The sequence below is a fragment of the Microtus pennsylvanicus genome, chromosome 19 (assembly GCF_037038515.1).
Source record: "Microtus pennsylvanicus isolate mMicPen1 chromosome 19, mMicPen1.hap1, whole genome shotgun sequence".
In the NCBI taxonomy this organism is placed as follows: domain Eukaryota; kingdom Metazoa; phylum Chordata; class Mammalia; order Rodentia; family Cricetidae; genus Microtus; species Microtus pennsylvanicus.
In genome coordinates this window covers 36,603,942-36,625,351 of record NC_134597.1, presented here as the reverse complement: position 1 = coordinate 36,625,351, position 21,410 = coordinate 36,603,942, and the positions used below count along the sequence as shown (strand labels likewise).

The 21,410-nt window shown below is 39.7% G+C and overlaps 1 protein-coding gene across 3 annotated transcripts in view; it reads left to right on the top strand.

Annotated features, from left to right (window-relative positions):
* Tpk1 (thiamin pyrophosphokinase 1) overlaps nt 1-21,410 on the top strand; it is a 361,699-nt gene that overhangs the window by 257,262 nt on the left and 83,027 nt on the right. For all 3 annotated transcript variants that reach the window (XM_075953689.1, XM_075953688.1, XM_075953687.1), the window contains one exon: nt 5,315-5,426. In XM_075953689.1, coding sequence (XP_075809804.1) covers nt 5,315-5,426 — 112 coding nt within the window. The remainder of the gene's footprint in view (nt 1-5,314; nt 5,427-21,410) is intronic.

Sequence of the window (21,410 nt, the reverse complement as noted above, 5' to 3'; positions counted from 1 at the left end):
TTCTTGAAACACTTATTATGACATAACCAAATCCTGAAATGATTTAATAAGTGGGTCACATAACTTCCATTTTAAATAGCACATGTCTACACAGCATATGTTTTAAAGTGTGGTTTGAGCACTGTTGATAGGATATTCATTAATATTGGTGAGTGCAGTTTTGTCCTAGACAAACATTGTCTAGATAATGCCGAGGCTCTTGTGAGTCCTTTCAGTTCATCTGAAACTTCCCTCCAATATTTTTAAGACACCTCCCCATCTCTTCTGTTCAAATTTTGAAGTAATTTTTTGAAATTATTGACACATTTTCATCAATACCTTTTCCATTTGCTCTAAGCAATTTCCAAGTCAGATATTTATTAAACACATAAAGACATTCTCCCTCTGTGTTGTTAATTCATCCAACAAAATAAAATCAGGCTTCTTATCATTTTTAGAGTAACAATATGAACCTGTTTTCCAGGTGAAATATAATAGCAAAATGCTGCATTTTGTGGCACAGATAAAGTCTGTCGCAGTTGAAAGGCAGTCATCTCTCAGTGCTAAGTAGGAAACATAAGGGATCACATACAAAGCAAGGCTTCCTTCCTTTCTGGCTTCTCCTGTTGAGGTTGGGTAGATAGTATCTACGTGCCCATCTCCCCAGGCTGTGCATCACGTGGAAGGACCCTCGATGAAGAACATTTGGAAACTTAACCTTTATACTGGTTCATAATGCCCTTCCATGTAGCTCATCCTGTCTCCACTGTTAGAAGTGCTTTCTCTTAAAACAAGTATTCTTAGAAGTCAGTGCTTAAAATAGAGTACCTTTGGAATGGGAAGAAAATGCTTTCAACACACGAGTGTGGCAGCATTTAGCAGGGTTTTTCCTCAAATTCCAATAAAAGGGACGCCTAGAGATGGGGTAAGACATTAACAGCATAAATGTCAGTGTGAGAGGAAAATAAAAGGCATGTTGTTTTCATCAGTTTGAATATTGATATGGTCTAGATTTAGGTGGTTAGTAGGGGAAGGAGTCTGCCCTTGTATAATTCCAATTATTCCACAATTATTTTTTTTAATTTTGAATAAACAAAGTAGCTTAATTGACATTGAGAAGTGTTAACTGTTCAACTGGAAAGTAAGGTTAATTCATTTCAGAAGACATGTGATTTGAGCCTGACTTTGCCAAATAATTTCCAGAACAAAGAACAAATATATCTTGTCAGTTTTGAAACATATCTCTAAAATTTTGACTGTAGAAATATTAAACCAAAATATCAGAGTTATATACATTGTATGTAGCAGTATTTCTCTGTATCTCTCTCTCTCGTTTATCCTTTAACTTCTTCTGTTGCATATAGAGTGGATCCTTTATCTCCTTCTTATGCACATAGTGTGGATTCTTTAACCTCTTCTGGTAGACACAGTCTGGATCCTTTAGCTTCTTCTGTTACACGCAGTGTGGATCCTTTTATCTTTCTCATTGAAGTTCTTCCTGCAGGCTGTTTACTCTCTTGTAAGTGGCCTGTATTTACTAGTATAATTTAAAGTACCTGGACAGAGTGGCAAAAGTTGACATGCTATAGGTTGGCCTGTGCTTAAGCAGCATGCAGGAGTGTTCATTCATACTAGGTCTGGTGGTTTACTTACATTATATACAGCAGTTAACACAGGGTGTGTCTTGAGCATTAGTAGCAATTTAATGAATGACTGACTGCTTTGTGAATCGCCAGTCTCACATGCTCCTTGAATATTTTATATCAACTAGAAAGGTCATTATGCTCTTCCTGTACTCGGTGTTTTGTGATCTTATTAATTTGCTATGCATTTTGCAAGATATTCTAAAAATATTTTTGTGCAAATGTTGGCATGGTTCCTAAATTTAAGTACTTAAAAATATAAACTGAATTAAGATGTCTTTGTATTTGATACTTTTAGATGACAAAATCTAAGGTGAGCCTTAGTATTTCTTTCAATCATGCCTTCCTCCGTTGCAATAAAGAAACACAGAAAATGTAATGGGAATGGTCTCTTAGCCTTCAGTAGGTAGCTCTCTCTCTCTCTCTCTCTCTCTCTCTCTCTCTCTCTGTGTGTGTGTGTGTGTGTGTGTGTGTGTGTGTGTGAGTGTGTGTGTATGAATGTATGTATGTTTTGCTCTAGCTTAGAATTATAGTCTGTGGAAACCTATCTTATGATACTGTCTGTCCTTAGCATGATCTTAAGTATGGTTTTCAGTACACTTGCCATGTACTTTGCTGCCTTTCACTGGTTTATAGTTTCAACCATGTTAAAGTTGCAGCATCTGTTCTTATAACCACAACTGAAAAGGCAAACCATGATTGATTTTTGTTCCTTCTTCACTGTATAAAACTGCTTTTGACTTCAAAGTGTTATCTTAGCTGAGAACAGAGGATAGAGCAGGAACCTGAGAAGTGATTCATGGAAGTATATGGAAGTGAATGATTAGTTCATGTGCCTCTGGTCTTCAGTGATGCCATAAATCCTGCAGGGGTTCTTTAACGTCAGGCTAGATGCCTGCCTCTGTCAAATCTCATATAGACTAGCATATATTATAAACTGAGAAATCTAGGGAATGAGCAAAAATTCCTTTACCCAGTCATTCATTTTTTAAAGATGTCACGTTGACATGCCGACACAGGATGAAAGCATAATACTGCTCTCTTTTAGTCATAAAAGCTAAATTTGCATATTTATAAACACCAAGACCCTTCACGTATGGCAAAACACACTTTTAAAGCAAGAGATGAAATGCTAATTGATGATAGTCTAAGACCTATCTGTACCTTCTCAAGTCACCAAACTAGCTTATTCCCATACTGAAAATGTTAAGGTGCATTGGTTCCTAGAATAACGAGAAAGGCCATGAATACCTAGCAAAGCGGAGGAAGGGGGCTTCCCACTGTGCTGCTTAAATCGGCGGTTTTACAGCAGTGCTTCTCTCCCCAGGAGAGTAAAGCTGAACATGTATATGTGCTGTTTCCTTTGCGTTATATGTTAGAAGCTAAAGGATCTTCTCCCAGGGAGTTAATATCCACTAGAAAAAAAATTATTTTCTTTCCTTCATCATTTTCACTAGAATTTTCTAGAACGCCAAACATACAATGTATTTAGCTAGCTTTTACTAAAACATAAAGCAGTCCAAAAACAAGGAAGAAGAGGCATTAAAAGTAAGAGTGAATATAATCACATTGAAAATAAGACACACCCATAATGTGTGTATCCCTCTTTGATAAGCCATGAGAAGCCACCCTCATTGTCAGAAATGCCAGGGGCTACAAATGTCAGGGCTTCCATTCAGACTCCAGCCCCTTCTCTTCCACTCTTCTTGAGCTACTACCTTATGCCAGAAGGTTGCAACTTAGCTGTCATCCCTCCAATAGTGTGGCATTTCTCTCATGGGGCCCTAGAAGTTCAACCTCACACAGAAAACTGAGCAGGCTCTACCTTCATAAAATACCATCGAATTGTTTCCTCCTGAAGCCAAAATATCTGAAAAGAACTGAGAGTTGCTGTCACCCCATTCCCCTGGAAACTGCTTTATTATAAAGAAACATCTTCACCCCTATCAGGATTTGTTAAAATGTGCAGTGTGTGGTATTCAGGATGTCCACTTTTATTATATTCTGAATATCTATGTTCAGAGAGAATTATTTTGCTTTGGAGAATAGGAGGGAAGGGGTGGGTAACAAGTGTGTGGTAAATGAGCCAATCTCAGTCACTTTAAGGGCAAACCATACAAAGCAATAAAGACAGACCATGGCTCACCTTTGTAAAGGCGAGGTAAAATCAGAAGCAGTTGTCATGGCTGTTGAGATGTGACTCTGTTCCCCGTGGGTGGCACTGCACATCTAGTGCAGGTTTCAGACCCGCCATCCTGCTGCCGTCCACCCTGATGAGGGGACAGCTCAAGGGTTGCTGTGAGACATTTTTAAAACTTACACTTCCTGGCTTGTAGAGAAGATTTGCAGTTGAAGACATTAAGCAGATTACGGACAGTCCCAGCCCCCATGCACACATGCATACTGCCTCCAGTGTACTCCTTACCATGCTTCCATGGGGTTCCTTTCTAACAAGTGAGGAACTAGTGTTGACTATTACACCTGAAATGTATATGTAGAGGCATACCTCCGATGCTGGCACAGAAGTCCATCAGTGAGCAAGCTGTGTTCTTGTGCAACCCAGGAGCACTTGCCCAGAGGTGGCGCTACCCACAGTGGACTGAGCCCTCGCACTTAATCATTGATCAAAAAGTTCTTCCATATCTCATCCTGCAGACCCATTGCTGCCACTCAGGCATGTTGTCCGTACCGCGATCAACCCATGCTTCTGTATACATAGCATCTCCTGGGTTGTGCCTTTTCTCTCAAGAGCAGACACCCAGTTCAAAATGCATTACTCCTTAACACAATTTATTTAATTATATTTAGGTCTTTTCTGATTGGATATTGAAATAAAATGGTCCCTATTGTTTTAGTGTTTTCTGTGGCTATGATAAAACACTAACCTAAACCAACTTGGGGCAGAAAGGGTTTATTTGGCCTGCAGTTTACAGAACATCATTGAGGGGAAGCCGAGACAGGAACCTGAAGGCAGGACTGAAGCCAAGGCCATGGGAAAGTGCTGCTTACTGGCTTGCTCTCCATGACTTGCTCAGCTTGCTTTCTTATTCAACCCAGGACCAATTAATTGCCCAGGGGTGGCACTACCCGCAGTGGAATGAGTCCTCCCACTTAATTATTTATCAAGAAAATGTCCCAGAAACATGCCCATAGGCCAATCCAATAGAGATCTTCCTCAGTTGAGGTCCCTTCTTCTCAGGAGACTCTAGTTTGTCTCATTGACAAAAACTAACCAGTACACCTTTGTGTGCATTGTGAGGATCTCAGTGATGGCCACAGGAGACAGGCTAACTACTTATAGTGCTGTGTTGAGTTTTCAATATTAGAAACCTGACTCTCAGATAATTAAAGATTTTACTTGGGAAATGATCTTTTATATATAATTAAACAAATGCTTGTTTTTGAACCTATAATCTAGTGTCACAAAAGGCTACATCATCAGTAGGTGCAATGGATAGTAGTTTTAGAATTGGCAGATATAAGAAGTGTAAGGGTGGCTTTCATACTCTTTATGTGTATCTCTGGATATATTTAACCAATTTATCAGCTGTAAAACTTATGATTATAGTAAACTGATATAGAAAAGCTCTTAGAACTCAATCAGCGCTAGTCAGTTCTTAGGACTAAAGCATGCACTAAGTTAATTTGTGGTTAGCATCTTCCCCTTCTTCATACTTGCTTTTCTCCTTCAGGGAAAGCACAGGCTCCACGTAGACACTGGATTGGAAGGCAGCTGGTGTGGCCTTATTCCTGTTGGACAGCCCTGCAACCAGGTGACTACAACAGGCCTGAAATGGAACCTCAGTGAGTAAAACCCTTCTAGGGAAGGAGGGTTTCTTTTCCCATTTGTGAGAGAGAATTTGTTTGTTTTAGTCAGAGATCACTTTAAAAACATGAGCTTCTGGGTATGTTCATATCAGTAATCTAAGGATGAACTGACAGGCAGTTTTCTACAGTCCCTGTACTATTCGAATTCCCACCACAACCCTCTGAGTCGTTTGTGCTTTGCATTTCCTGTTCTGTTGTGTTTCCTGGAGCCTCAGAAGGTGCACTCCTAATTTTGACTTGTTTTGTGATAATTACAATAACCCAGCATCTCTTCTTTAAACTGTATGGAACACTTGTATGTCTTCTTGGAGAAAGTATAGTATCAAAGTCTTTGCTCATCTACTACTTAAGCTGTTCCATTTGGCCTGGGGTGTGAGTCCTTCACGTGCTCTAGTTTTGAGTTCTTCATCAGATATATGGCTTACAGATATTTTTTTAGAATTCTTCGCTTGCATTTTTATTTCCTATAACTTAACTAACTCAATTAATTCTGATGAAGACAGTCTTTCTTTTTGTTTATGCCTTTGATGCCATGTCTGTGATGCCCACCTATTGTCTTGATTTATGTATGGGAACTACACTTTACTTTTTAGAAATAGCAAAAGTTCTGAACTTGCAAGAGCTTTTCATAGTCAAACCTTTGAGCTCTCACAGATTAGCTTCTGTTATTAAATATTTAAATGTTTTCCAAAAATTATGAGCTACATTAAGCTATTCAAAAACTGCCTGACTTGGAAAAAAAACAGAATGTGGGATCTGTTTATTCGATAAATGTTGGTGCACCCTTCAAAAAAAAAGAAGAAAGAAAGAAAAGAGAAACTGCCAGGCATGGAATCACTCAACCATGATTAGTCACAGCCTATCTCGGGTTGTAGAAGAAATATGTACAACCATGTCATTCTTTTCTAACTAACATGTTTACCACTGAAATAGTTTGAAGATAGAAAGATTATTTTAAGTCCTTTCTGTGAGTCAGTGATGACACAATTAGAAAGACTGGAACTGCTTTGAAGCACATCTAGAGACTTGTCAGTTTGAGAAGAGAGCAGGTCTCCTCCCTGCACCTAAGAGTGTAATGACTTTGAAGCTGTTGACGTAAACGCCCATTAGAAGTCTTTGGAAAATACTGCAACCTTAATCAACTGTTTCAGTTCCTACATTGCCTATTACTTACAAGGCTCCAAAGGAGACAGCATTAAGCTCTCTGCTAGATATAGTGGTACCCACATTTTCAAATGCTGGTGCCAGGGACGATAAAATGCCAAGCCAAGAGACAGATGGGGGAGAGGCGCTGTAGCCCAGCATCCTAGTCCCGATGGTAATGGGAATCCTAAGTCCAAGTATAGTTCCCCTGAGCTCTTTAGAATACCTTCATCCTCTGGTTCCCACAGCACTGTGTACATGCTGATTCTGAAGAATAGTATTCTCTGAGAAGGATATAATACTTGATCTTGCCTAAATGCAATATGCCATTATTCATTTGTTTAGTTATAGGCTGTTTTGAGTTTTGAAATGATCATTTTTCTCTACATGTTTATGATAACAAATGAAAAGCTGCTGGGAATGATGGGGCACATCTGTAATCCCTAGCATTCATGCAACTGAGGCAGGATCATTGCCACTAGTTTGGGGCCAGATTGGCTTACCTTACTAGTATCAGGCAAGTTAGAGGTAGATTACCTCAAAATGCAGTCAGTTCCTATCAACTTGCTAGCACATACAAAGACACAGAATTGAAATTATCTTTCAAGAAAAATTCTTGTTCTCAGGTCTTCTGACGGATTGTATTTAGAAGCAACAAAATAAATATGATGGTATACATTGACTATAGAGAAGTGGGTTGATTTTGTTCACAAATGCCCTGTTTTACTCAGTTCTGCACTCTGGTCCATCATTGCTCTGGACTCACTTTAAGGTCTGGTGCCACAGGTTTTGAAAATAATCTAATTTATATGTTACCAATCTACAAAGCCACCCACCACAGTTTCACAGTTTAGAAAGTACAAAAGACACTTTTTAAAGTATCATCTTAAAGAGCTGAAACTTTCCAAGTAGTAGTTTTATAGTGTAACAGCATGATGTCCACATGCACTGAATCAAGTCTTGCTTGGATTCTATTCCTAGGAGAGAAAGTTGCCTCATAGGTCACGGCACCTTGGCCTTCTCTGCAAGCACCATGTTGTCCTGTACTGTGTTATCATAACCGACTCTGTTGTGGGAGATTTGTTCACACTGACACCCGAAACTGCCAATAAAGTTAAACAGGAAGCTTCCGTGAGGAACCTCCTAACTCCTTTCGGTTATGTGGAGAGAGCCTCTTGAGCCTTGTACGTTGTGTGAGTTCCTCATCTCATGCGTCCTGAGCTTCTTGGATCTCGGGCACAGTCCAGCTCACTTCAGGAGATAACATTTTGTTTTGAAAGAAATAGCTACACTAACTCCACCCTTGATCCATCCTTTAGGATTGAGTCTTCTTCTCTATGGTGTTCTCTGAGCCTTAGAAAAGACGGTATAGATATCTGATTATGTTTTTGGATTTGGGGCTAAGCAGTGAACCACTATGCAACAACAGCCTCTTGTCCTCAGCAGCTCGACTGATGATGAATTGCTGCAATAAGCACTGCCTACTGAAAAGGAGATGTTCCCCTCCAGTCCCGACACGCGCAGAAGTAATAGTTCAAGGGTGTAAACACAGTCTTCAGGTCACTGTTTCTTATGCTGGCTCTTCAGTTTCTCCCTCTTAAAAGATCTTCGATGACAGGAGAATCACCAGATAACCAAAGTTACTATCACCTCAAGGTTTTTAACTTACTCACACACGTGGTGACTCTTATCGTATAAGTAACAGGCTCAGGGCCTAGAGATTGTAAGTATATGTTAAATAGGAGCTGTCAGTTCAACCTGCCATATTAGACTTATAATCAATGGACGTAATGCTTCAGTAACATCTTTAGTACAGATTATGCCACTGCATTTTCACAATCACTCTGAAAATAGGCATGAATATTATTCATATTCTTGAGAAAATTCATCTCAGCGTTGTCCTTAATTATGACTTTGGGGCACTAGTGGTGAAGACTAAAGAAAAAGGGAGAACTGATTTTGTGGACATGTTTCATCTGGTGAGAGTTCCAACTCCCATTCAGCCAAGGCTCATATTCGGGTCCGGCTAACTGTGTAATCTAATGCTTGGGAAACCTAAGGAATCCATTAGGCCAAAGCTATAATTCCACCCACTTGGGGATTTAACCTCTTATTAGCCAAGTCTCTTGTCTGTTCTCTTTATTAGCCTTAGAGGCTGTTCATAGGTGAGAGACTGGTGCTCTCTACTCAAGATAGGCAGCAATCCGAGGGTGATTCGGTGATAAGGCAGGAGACCGAGGGCTGGGCTTTCCCTTGTTAATGTGATAGACGTGTGTCCTTAGAATCTCAGGAAATGATCATTTGCTTCCCATGTCCATGCACATGTGAGCTACCTGTGAGCTGTTTATGCCAGTATCACTTCATTCCTGCCATTTCCACATGTTCATGCTTCTACCATGATACAAGTCTGCATTTTCTTACATACACAGATTTTTGTCTGGCAGGTGCTATGGATAATAAAATTTGCCCTTTTGATGAATTCTGAAAATGGCAGAAGGATTATACTCTTGTAAATCGACATTTTTTGTATACCTCATATACAAAAAAATTTTGAATTAATTTGTCAAAAATAAATGAATAGAATTGATTTTTACTAATTTCTTAGTTGTTAAACTCCAAATAATTTTGAAAAATTTTCAAATACTGTTTATAAGTAAATTACCTTTTCAAGCATGTAAGACAAAATATTATCAATAGGACTAAGTATGCACACACGTGGACATCCACACACGTTTCCCTGCCCACTTCCAGAACTGTCTTTTTCATTTTAGAGTTTGAACTAAACAAGAATGATTTTTCTTCCTTAAGACCTTACCCTTTCGTGATTCTGCTGAGAACACAAAGAACCAGCAACAATTTACTTTACGTCCTAGCTATCCTGTTTTATTTTTAGAAAACACCCAACAGTCTGACAACATACATTTGTGGTGGTTGATTCTGGATCATTTAAATATGAAACAATTAGTGGGCATTTGTAGAGAATATGAAGAATGGGAGTTTGTGTGTATGCCAGGTTTTCATTGACCTGTGTTCAGGAACACTATTATAACTCAGGTTCACCTCCCAACTTGTTTAACTGAGTTGATTTTCCAGTATTTATGTGGGCAGGTTGACTGATGAGTGTGACTTCAGTGGAAGCTCAAGAGTCCCTTTCTATTTTCCCTCCTCCACGTTTCATTTTTGTACTGATTCAGATGTGGGCCCGGTGCACTCAGCCATCCAGTTAATATATCTAGACAAGAAAGCAATAACTTTAGTGATTACATGAATTGTAGAGAAAGAATCAAGGAGTGTTGTGAATAAACTTTTACTGTGGGAACAGCTCACTGGGTATAATTTTCTTCTGGGCCCACATAGTAACACTTTATATTCTGAATAGCTCTTTCTCATATTCTGGCCTGTCCTTTCTCTAAACTCAATCACATAGCTCAAGCTTCATATTAATGTGGAGGGGATATAATTATCCTCATTTTATGGGTGAAAAATTAAGATGGACAATACTGAATAGATTGTTCAAGTTCATATTTTCTAACTTAGTCCTTTGTGTGCATGGATGAATTTATCACCGGTCATTAGCTTGTCTATTTCTTTAAGTCTGGACAGTATAAAAGAATCTATCTTAAAGTCCTTTATCACAATGAATTTTTCCCTAAATTGGACAGACTCAAAACAGAGAGGAGAGAACAAACACTTTAGCAATTAAAATCATGCAGGGATCACCTAGGATATTCATTCCAGGAACTGAACTGCTAACACAGAGGACAGGATTCTGTGGATTGCACTCTAATTTACCTGTAACTTAAGTTCACTGAGACAGCTCATTTGAGGAATGATTATAAACTAAATGCTGTCATCATGCTTCTCAGGGAAATTGTAACAAGAATTAAAAGGGGGAAAGATGCATCTAGTATTCATGAAGGGAAGTAACCTGTTCAAAGAGGGTTTTGTAACTAGGATGGTTTGCCTGCAAAATGCTCTGCAGGTGGCTTTCTCATCAGGGAGCCAGTACTCTGTTCCTTAGGTTGTTTGGAGGTCAAATTGCTACCTAAAAAAAAAAAAAAAAAGGAAATCTGAAAACATTTGAAGAATACTAAGCATAAATAAAAAGAAGCAGTACTCAAAATGCAAACACAGAAATGCTAGCCCTGCAAGCCCAAACAGAAGCATTGTTACCTAAGAATGTGTGTGTGTGTGCGCGCGCACGCACATGTGTGCATGTGTGAGTGTGTGTATGTATGTAACCAAAGTTTATTGTGAAGTAAATATTCTCATAAACACAAAATGTATTTTGCTATATTTTGAACAGTAATCAAGGTATAAACATCACACACAGAGCAGATGGATTCCTAAGCTATGGAATACAGCAAATAATTGCACAGAACTCTTCCCTCTCTAGACAAGAAAGTCTAATTAAACCAAGTAAGGAAAGTAATGACCTCTGACTTTGAGATTACAAAGTAGGCAAAATGACAGTTTTCAATGCTTCAAACCTGTTGACAAAATACATATCTAGACATTGTTGTCAATAGCTTACTGTCTCTGTTATTTCTACCTTGAGTTTCCTCATAATGTAAAAGCAAAAAGGAAGTATATAGCTGTTTACCTCTGTTACTGATATGAAGGAAAAGATGGCAACAGGGCTCAAGTACTGACACCAGCACCAATGACTTGGGCAGTACCAGGACATCACATGTCTTAACACCCAGAGAACCAGTGAGTGACTACGAAGGCTTCCTTCACTTTAAGAACTGGTGAACCCACAGCGAAGCGATGCAAGCAGATAATGAAAGACAGGAGCTTAAGTTTCTATGACAACATCCCTGTCCCTAGTGTCCTGTGTAGTAGCAATGAAAAGTTCCAGAGAAGCTGAGACGTGATGAGAGTTGGGGCCCTCTGCATGAGAACTCTTGGGGGTTCCCACTGTGCAGTTGTTTGTGATTTAGTTCACTGCATGATGATGGCTTTGAACACTGTAGACGGCAGTGCCCTAGTTATCCTTACCATCTGATTCTTCATCTTGAAATAACAACTCGTCTCTCTGAGCCATGTGTTTGTTTTTCCTATATGCATGTGTCTTAAAGAACGTACTCATAAAAAAATTATCAAAGCAAGAAAACTTGCTGGTTTTTTATATTTTTTGTTTATTTATTTCACGTATGTGAGTGGCCATGCATGGCATCAATGTGAAAGTCCAAGGACAGCTGTGTGGAGTCTTTCTCACCTACTCAGATCCAGCAGGCACCGGTAGCCACTGAGCCATCTAACTGGCTTTATGGTTGCTGGTTTGTTTATTTGGTTTTTTTTTTTTGCCAGATAAACTTGATTAGCAATTTTGCTTACCTATTTAGAAAATTACTAATTTGCAGAGTATAAGTGACATGTCTTTCTGGAAAGAGAAATGAGTTGTTCATAATTTAAATTTGACATATAATTAAGAAAGGTAAAAAATAAGACCTATCTTGGCTCCACTGACTTGGCATCTTACCAAAGGCAGGTTCTCTGTAAAGACAGTGGTATTTTAGTTTCTATCACATCCCATGGTTTGTGCTGATTACAATGGAAACAAACTACATAAAGCTCAGCCCTATGGGTAGAACCAGTACAAAACTTGGGTATGGTGGGAGATCTGGCTTTTTGCATCTAGGGCTGAATAAAGAGAGAATAGAGACTGAGGTGGTGCTAGTTGCCTTCTCCCTCTTATCTGATGCTCCCGATACACAATGTGATCATGCATAGTCAGCACCTTCCTCCCCATCCACTGCTGTCTGAAATGAGTAAGTACACTGACCAGTTCAAAGTCTTTTTCATCTCTTGCATTGTTCTTTGTATTTTTTATAAATTTATTTATTTATTAAAGATTTCTGTCTCTTCCCCGCCCCCGCCTCCCATTTCCCTCCCCCTCCCCCAATTAAGTCCCTCCCCCAGCCCGAAAAGCAATCAGGGTTCCCTGTCCTGTGGGAGGTCCAAGGAACCCCCACCTCCATCCAGGTCTAGTAAGTTGAGCATCCAAACTGCCTAGGCTCCCACAAAGCCAGTGCATGCAGTAGGATCAGAAACCCATTGCCATTGTTCTTGAGTTCTCAGTAGTCCTCATTGTCCGCTATGTTCAGAGAGTCCGGTTTTTTCCAGACCCAGGCCAGCTGGCCTTGGTGAGTTCCCAGTAGAACATCCCCATTGTCTCAGTGTGTGGGTGTACCCCTTGCGGTCCTGAGTCCCTTGCTCATGCTCTCTCTCCTTCTGCTCCTGATTTGGACCTTGAGATTTCAGTCCGGTGCTCCAATGTGGGTCTCTGTCTCTGTCTCCTTTCATCACCTGCTGAAGGTTAATATTCAGGAGGATGCCTATATGTTTTTCTTTGGGTTCTCCTTATTTAGCTTCTCTAGTATCACTAATTATAGGCTCAATGTCCGAGAAATGTTCTTTGTATTTTATATTAATTGGTATAAATGTACTATTTTGTCCTGTCTTCCCAGGAGCCTGTAAGGCATTTGATACTCAGCATTTTATGTCACCTGCCCCCATACCGCATAACTCCATCCCTGGTATTGCTAGAATATGGTTTCCCTTTAACAGCTCCTCTGGCTTCAGAGGCCATTAAAATCAAACCATTCACAAATCTTGGTGTTCCTTATCAAGTGAAACAATTTCTTTCTTTTGAATTCTTAGCCCATGCAGCTTTTCAGAATCTGTGACAGTTAGTGTCATCCTCCATACATGCTTCCTGTTCCTTTACTAGAGTGCATTTTTCTTGGATGAGATGCTTATATTGGTCTCCTCCTAGTTATCTGCATTAGTGCCCTGCCTAACTCAGGTAATTAACAACATTTTTAAATGAGCAAGTGCATTTACCTACATGAATTCTATGATGAGACAGAGTCAGTGACACTATGGCAAAAGGAATGAAGCAGGAGAGCATTACCAAACCACAAAAGCCAGGAGGATAATACGGAATAGGTTGAATTCTAAGGGAAAATTCTGGCAAACTCTGCCAGGAGTTGATACAGTTTAAGGTGATGTGACTAGAATGCAAGGTATGTGTGTACATGTGCATATGTGCGTGAGTGTACACATGTGTTTGTGTGTGTACATGTGCATATGTGCGTGTGTACACATGTGTTTGTGTGTGTACATGTGCATATGTGCGTGTGTGTACATGTGTGTTTGTGTGTGTACATGTGCATATGTGCGTGAGTGTACACATGTGTTTGTGTGTGTACATGTGCATATGTGCGTGTGTGTACACATGTGTTTGTGTGTGTACATGTGCATATGTGCGTGTGTGTACACATGTGTTTGTGTGTACATGTGCATATGTGCGTGTGTGTACACGTGTGTTTGTGTGTGTACATGTGCATATGTGCGTGTGTGTACACATGTGTTTGTGTGTGTACATGTGCATATGTGCGTGTGTGTACACATGTGTTTGTGTGTGTATGTGCATATGTGCGTGTGTGTACACATGTGTTTGTGTGTACATGTGCATATGTGCATGTGTGTACACGTGTGTTTGTGTGTGTGTGCATATGGGCGTGTGTGTACACATGTGTTTGTGTGTGTACATGTGCATATGTGCGTGTGTGTACACATGTGTTTGTGTGTACATGTGCATATGTGCATGTGTGTACACATGTGTTTGGGTGTGTACATGTGCATATGTGCGTGTGTGTACACATGTGTTTGTGTGTGTACATATGCATATGTGCGTGTGTGTACGCATGTGTTTGTGTGTGTACATATGCATATGTGCATGCGTGTACACATGTGTTTGTGTGTGTACATGTGCATATGTGCGTGTGTGTACACATGTGTTTGTGTGTGTACATATGCATATGTGCGTGTGCGTACACATGTGTTTGTGTGTGTATATGTGCGTGTGTGTACACATGTGTTTGTGTATGTACATGTGCATATATGCGTGTGTGTACACGTGTGTTTGTGTGTGTACATGTGCATATGTGCGTGTGTGTACACATGTGTTTGTGTGTGTGCATGTGCATATGTGCGTGTGTGTACACATGTGTTTGTGTGTGCATGTGCATATGTGCGTGTGTGTACACATGTGTTTGTGGTATATGTGCATATGTGCGTGTGTGTACACATGTGTTTCTGTGTACATGTGCATATGCGTGTGTACACGTGTGTTTGTGTGTGTGCATATGCATATGTGCGTGTGTGTACACATGTGTTTGTGTGTGTGCATATGCATATGTGCGTGTGTGTACACATGTGTTTGTGTGTGTGCATGTGCATATGTGCGTGTGTGTACACATGTGTTTGTGTGTACATGTGCATATGTGCGTGTGTGTACACGTGTTTGTGTGTGTACATGTGCATATGTGCATGTGTGTACACATGTGTTTGTGTGTGTACATGTGCATATGTGCGTGTGTGTACACATGTGTTTGTGTGTGTACATGTGCATATGTGCGTGTGTGTACACATGTGTTTGTGTGTGTACATGTGCATATGTGCGTGTGTGTACACATGTGTTTGTGTGTGTACATGTGCATATGTGCGTGTGTGTACACATGTGTTTGTGTGTGTACATGTGCATATCTGCGTGTGTGTACACATGTGTTTGTGTGTGTATGTATGCATATGTGCGTGTGTGTACACATGTGTTTGTGTGTGTGCATGTGCATATGTGCGTGTGTACACATGTGTTTGTGTGTGTACATATGCATATGTGCGTGTGTGTACACATGTGTTTGTGTGTGTATGTGTGCATATGTGCGTGTGTGTACACATGTGTTTGTGTGTGTACATGTGCATACGTGCGTGTGTGTACGCATGTGTTTGTGTGTGTATATGTGCATATGTGCATGTGTGTACACATGTGTTTGTGTGTGTACATGTGCATATGTGCATTGTGTACGCATGTGTTTGTGTGTATATGTGCATATGTGCGTGTGTGTACACATGTGTTTGTGTGTGTATATGTGCATATGTGCGTGTGTGTACACATGTGTTTGTGGGTTCTTGTCTCTTGAATTTTCAGAAGGAAATTCATAGAACACAATGGGTGGGTTTTTGAGAGAAGTTTACTATAGATCCATAAGTAGGTGCCTAGGAAGGAAAGAGCAGGGAGAGATGAGCCGGAACTCCTCGTGTAGACTGGGGCTTGTCTCAAGGAAATAGGGAACTGTAGAGCTGCTAGACTAGGGCCTTTTAACAGCACTTAGTTAGAAAGAAGGTGAAACACGGGGAGGGTTGAGCTTGCATCCAGCCAGGAGGTGTCTAGCTGCCTAGTCTCAGTTCCAGCCAGGTCCTCACATACAGCCTGTAGGCAGAGGTGATTGTTTGGTATAAGAGGGAAGAAGGGAACAGGAACCAGAGCTCACACTGCTTTCTGTCCATGCTGGCCTATTTTTACCTCATTCTCATTAACTGCATTGTATCAGTGTAAACAATGGCTTTCCATTTGTTGCCCTCATTTTGTTTACTTTTTCCATTTGAAAAGGCTATACCTTGCTTACAGAACTTTTAGGTTTACTCCCAGTCGTATTTAACAAAATCCTTAGTACTGATTCCTAACTGACATTGATTGACAATGGGGCTGCTTATCAAAGTTGCTCTTGCTTTCCATATTTACACCTTACTGGTTTCCTTAACACAATCAACTGGAGGAAATAACTAATAACGTGGTATTTTGCCTTGGGAAACTGTCAGATTGAAGGGTGAGTAAGAAAGAGTAGAGATCATGTAAAAGGAAACACAAAGGAATGTGAAAGCAAGGCAGGAAGAGGGGAAGTTTATCCAGGTTTGCTAGGAGGAAGCCATCATGGGAAGAGGGGGCTAGTGATTTTGATGAGATGCAAAAGGGATTAGTGGTTTCTACTAAAGAGGTATTTAAGTTACTCTTGATTAGACAGGGAAGTGGCAGTGTTTTAAGAACAGAAGGCAGTGCACACATAAGATCAAACCATTCAGAGTCCCGGCAGTGATGGCTGAGGAGATACTGGCAGCTGATAATGCCTAGGGTAGAGAGAATCTTGCTTCTTTAGGGATTCAGCCACTAGTAGGGTGCATGCTCCAGTGGATGGCACTGCAGCTGCATGCACAGGAGCATCAGTAATAGGATTCAGTGGTTTGTTTTATTATTAATAATAATAACAAGAAGTTGGGGAGGAACATTTGCTTAGAGTTGGGAGAGGAAATTGGGAGGCATATATAATCAAAATCCATGACCTACAAGCATGATATTCTCAAAGAAGAAATAAAAACATTCTTTTGTAAAAAGAAAAAGATCTGGCTTCTCTCATTTAGAGGTTTCGGGGCAGACTAAAAACACAATGACAGTGTATTATTAAGCCTCGTAATATAACTGTGTTGGTTATAGCAGAAGATATTTGCATATGGGGGTTCCCCTACTAAGGTCTAGGGCAATGCTTCTGTGCCACACAAGCATGAGAAGAGGAATCTGAGTTCTAGAACTCACATAAAGCTGGTGGTAGTATGTGTCTGTAATCCCAGTATTTCTAAAACATAATGGCAGATTGAGCAGAAAATGTAAGTTAGCTGCTCCCTGCTAACTTTACCCTTCTGCTCACAGAATACCTGCTTTAGAGTTGTTGCTAAGTAAATTTTTATTAAAGAAAGCCTGTTCAAAATGTGTCCAGTGTAACATGACGATCAAACAGACACAACCAGATATTTGTCCCATCTGGTTTTTCCTGCCCCAGCCCTCATTAACAAACCATAATCTAGGTCATTGCATCTCCCTTTTCTTCCTATCTCCTCTTCCATACCTCAGCCTAATCTGAGTCCAGCTTGTCTTCTTGGATGCTATTGGATCACTTGTTCAACCGTGATTTATAAAGTAGTACAAATCTTTCTAAGCCTAAAGTACTCACAATTTGAAGCCCTCCAATGTGTTCCCTTCACACTTAGAATAAGAGGCACACTCTTGCCTGTGTCTCACCCATCCAAATTGGTTGCCAACCCCCATCAGTTTCTGAACTCCAGTCTTATCATTTAGTCCCTGCCTAAAGCCTTCAAGCTCCGTCTAGGATCCTACTCCTTGGATCTTCTAGTATACCTTCCACACTGTTGTATTTGATGTAACTTGTACTGCTTTAAGGAGCCTTTCTGGTGTAAATCTAACTTGGCATGGAGCCCTCCCCCTCAGAGCACTCTCCAGCCCATCTTCCTGTTTTGTTTACATTGTTGAAATCATTACTATTTGAAAGTATCAGATGAAATTGTAGATTGTCTTATCTTCTCACCAAAAGGTAAATTTGATGAGGTCAGCACCATTTGGGTCTCCACTGTATCAGGAGCTGGTGGTGTAGTTCTGAATGAGTAAGCACTAAGAAAATGTCTTCTGAGTAGTGAAGGAATCCTTAACAAAGACTCCCTCATCAGAGAAAACTAGATTTAGGGGTTTAGGTCAGATGGCTAACACTATGCATAATTCATAGATTATGAGGAAATGAGGACTCACTCAAAGTGTGGCCTTGTGAATGCCTTGCTGGAAATGCTCAAGGAGAATGATAAGCTAAACTACTTTTTTTCTGACCAGAAGCAGAGATAATGGGCCCTGTGTTTCACAGGAGTTGGGGTAGAAACTGTACCAAGGTATCATCAGGGGACTTAGACCAAATGCAGAGAGGTTGTAGACAATGAGTTCTTGGGGTAGAATCAGAGTGTCACAAGGGAATTTGAAATGATATCCTTTCTGTGAAATAATGAGACAAGCTATGATATTCCTCAGAGAGCTGACACATCCAGTGTCTTGAGCCCTGTTCATCAAGGTAACAATTCTGTATATCAAAAAATGTTTTCCCCTTCAATCCATGACTTTCACATATCTACAAAGAAGATAGGGTCAGCACTTCAATCCAATAAAGTCATATACTTCGTGTTCTTAGATTCATTGTCTTCCAAGCCATGCATCGTTCAGTTCATGGCCACTGCCTTGGAATGGGCAGTCTATCCCATTTACTAAAGTTCACAAACTAAGTTTTCTGAATCCAACTTTTTTTTTTCTTTTGACTTTTTGAATCTTAAAATTTTCCCTTGTTCCTCCAACTAGATGTAAAACTGCATTTATATGAATTTTCAAGTACATCTTAAGTCTCTTTAGGGGTCATGTATCTTTAAATTATACTACTTTGTTTAGTTACCTTTAGTTCCCTTTCTATAACTATGTGCCCAGTTATAAAGGAGGAGGGGTGGTTTAAATGTTTTATTAGTTTTTAGGCATTGATTCACTTCTCTTTGACTAAAATTCTCACATTTCTGAAATTGAAATGATAGGGAAGTTAGTGTCACAGGACTTTGTAAAGAGGTCAGCGAGATGGTATCTTTACTGTACCTGGTACAGAGAGTGCAGTGTGTATATTGCTATGGTGATGACTACTATGGATTCTCAAAATGTCATTCTGCAACTAACCTAAGAGTGACCTAATCTAAATGACTATCTAATATTCTAATGTTGATGACATTCTTAAATGTTGACTTCAGGAGCCAATGAATAAATATAGTACCAAGAAGTCTGCAGTGAATTCAGGCCTATATCCTTAATTAAGAGAAGTTAACAGTGTAAAATCACTTCTGAATCTTATACACAGGAAATTGGATTTCCTGATGGGTAATTTAAAATACTTTGGGAGCATAAATACACCTGAAGCACTTGAGCTGTAAGTCAGTGACTCAGAGAACAAGGGCGTACAATCCTGAAATAAGCAACAGCAAATGGCCACTTAAGCTCTTAAGAGCAAATTGCAGAAAATAAATTAATTCTCTTAAATATGCATGAAGCCTCTGAGTGGAGAAGATACTGAAATGGGGCTGAGTGGTTTCTTTTGTTATGTGTGTTCAGAAGTATTAATAACACCCCTGTTAGTGCAGTATACCTTTGAGTAGAACAAATCCCAGAATCTTTTGGCTTTTTAAATTGTTTCTCAAGTAACTTACATTATAACCTGGGAAATTCTACACAAGAACACATTGGCCGCATTGATTTGGAAATGTAGAGAGTAAGTTTATCATAGTTAGGATCCTGGGGGAACGAAAAGTGCTTCTGATTACATTGTTAGAAGAGAGCTTTGCAAAAGCTGACTTAACTATGAGGAAACTTCTTCCAAATAAGAAACTTACCAACAATTTTCCTTAAAATAGGATTCAACCAAGTTCTCTCACACAGTGTGGAGCAGCAGTTTAAGATCTAAGATTCCATGTGCTCAGCATAGACTACAGGGTGTATTTAGAATATTTATCAGAATTATTACTCAATTATTTCCAGCCCTCATCAGATCTTTTCATTTTCGTTATGGGAACCACAGACACTAAAATCTTGGTATTTTATGCCCTTGCATACTTAAAAGCAAATTTTATAGCTATATAATTGAATAAATAAAGGGAAAAGAACCATGGGAAAGAGGCTGGATGCCAGAAGCAAAAGCCGATTATCAACAAAAGGACGATATGACTCCAGGCTGTGTGCTGTTCAAATGCTTGGAGGAGAGCAATTCAAGGAAACGGCTGCTGCACTGCACACACTGATTCCTGGGGTCACTTTCCTTCATGTCATCATTTCATTTTGATGCCATGGCAGTGAAGGGGAGCTTGGCAGCAGAACAAGGGCTGGAATTAAGGAGACCTACTCTATGCGCAGATGAGGCTTAGGAAAGAAATTGGCAACCTGCCCAAGGACAAAAATAGCCAAAACAATTGCCAAGACCTATCAAAAGAGAGGAGCAAGGATATAAACTTGATTTTGAACATGAAAAATATTAAATCTATTCTGTCTGTTGTGCTGCTGTTGATATCTATCCTGGTTTAAATGTAATTGGCCCCTGTACTGCCATAGGGAATGGCACTATTAGGAAATGTGCCATTGGGAGTGGATATGGTCTTGTTGGAGGAAGTATGTCTCTGTGGGAGAGGGCTTTGAGGATTCCTATGCTCAGGTTAATGTCCAGTGTCTCAGTCAACTTCCTGTTGCCTTTTCATCAACATGCTGTCATTCCTGTCTAATGATGCCTTTTTATTCCTCTCTTGTGCTGGGATTGAAGGTATGCACCACCACTGCCCAGCCTCTATGGCTAACTAGTGTGGCTGTTAGGATTAAAAGTATGTGCCACCACTGCCTGACCTATATGACTGACTAGTGTGACATTTTTGTGTTCTGAACTTCAGACAAGCTTTATTTATTAAAATACAAATGAAATATCACTACTAGACACTATCTCAGAATCTATTATTGCAATGACTTTTATTTTGTCTTGATACTGTAAAGAGGGTCAAGTTTGTGTAATCAGTGACTATGCTTCAGTGTCCCAGCTGCCTACACCTGAATAATCACACAAAAAATTATATTAATTACAAAACTGCTTGGCCAATGACTTAGGCATATTTCTAGCTAGCTCTTACATTTTAAATTAACCCATCCCTATTAATCTTTGTATCGCCATGAGACTAGGGCTTACTGGTAAGCCTGTAACATCCTACTTTGGCAACTACATGGCATTTTCCTAACTACTTTCTTTTCTCCTCTATCTCTGCTTGGAATTCCTGCCTTGCCTTATTCTGACCTGTCATAGGCCAAAACAGATTCTTTATTAGTCAATGTTAAAAAAAAGAAATAAGCCATATTCATAGCATTCATGAAAAGTCCAAAATTCTTAAACATTTTAAATGCCATATTCTGTAGTCTTTGAAAGATTTGAAAAATTCCTATCCATCTGAAATGCATCTCTGTACATCTAGAAAACTATCATGACTACAAGCTTGACTATTATAGATGACTCTCATTAACATATTTCTTAATTATACATTATATTTCTAAATGAACTGCACAAACACAATACCTTA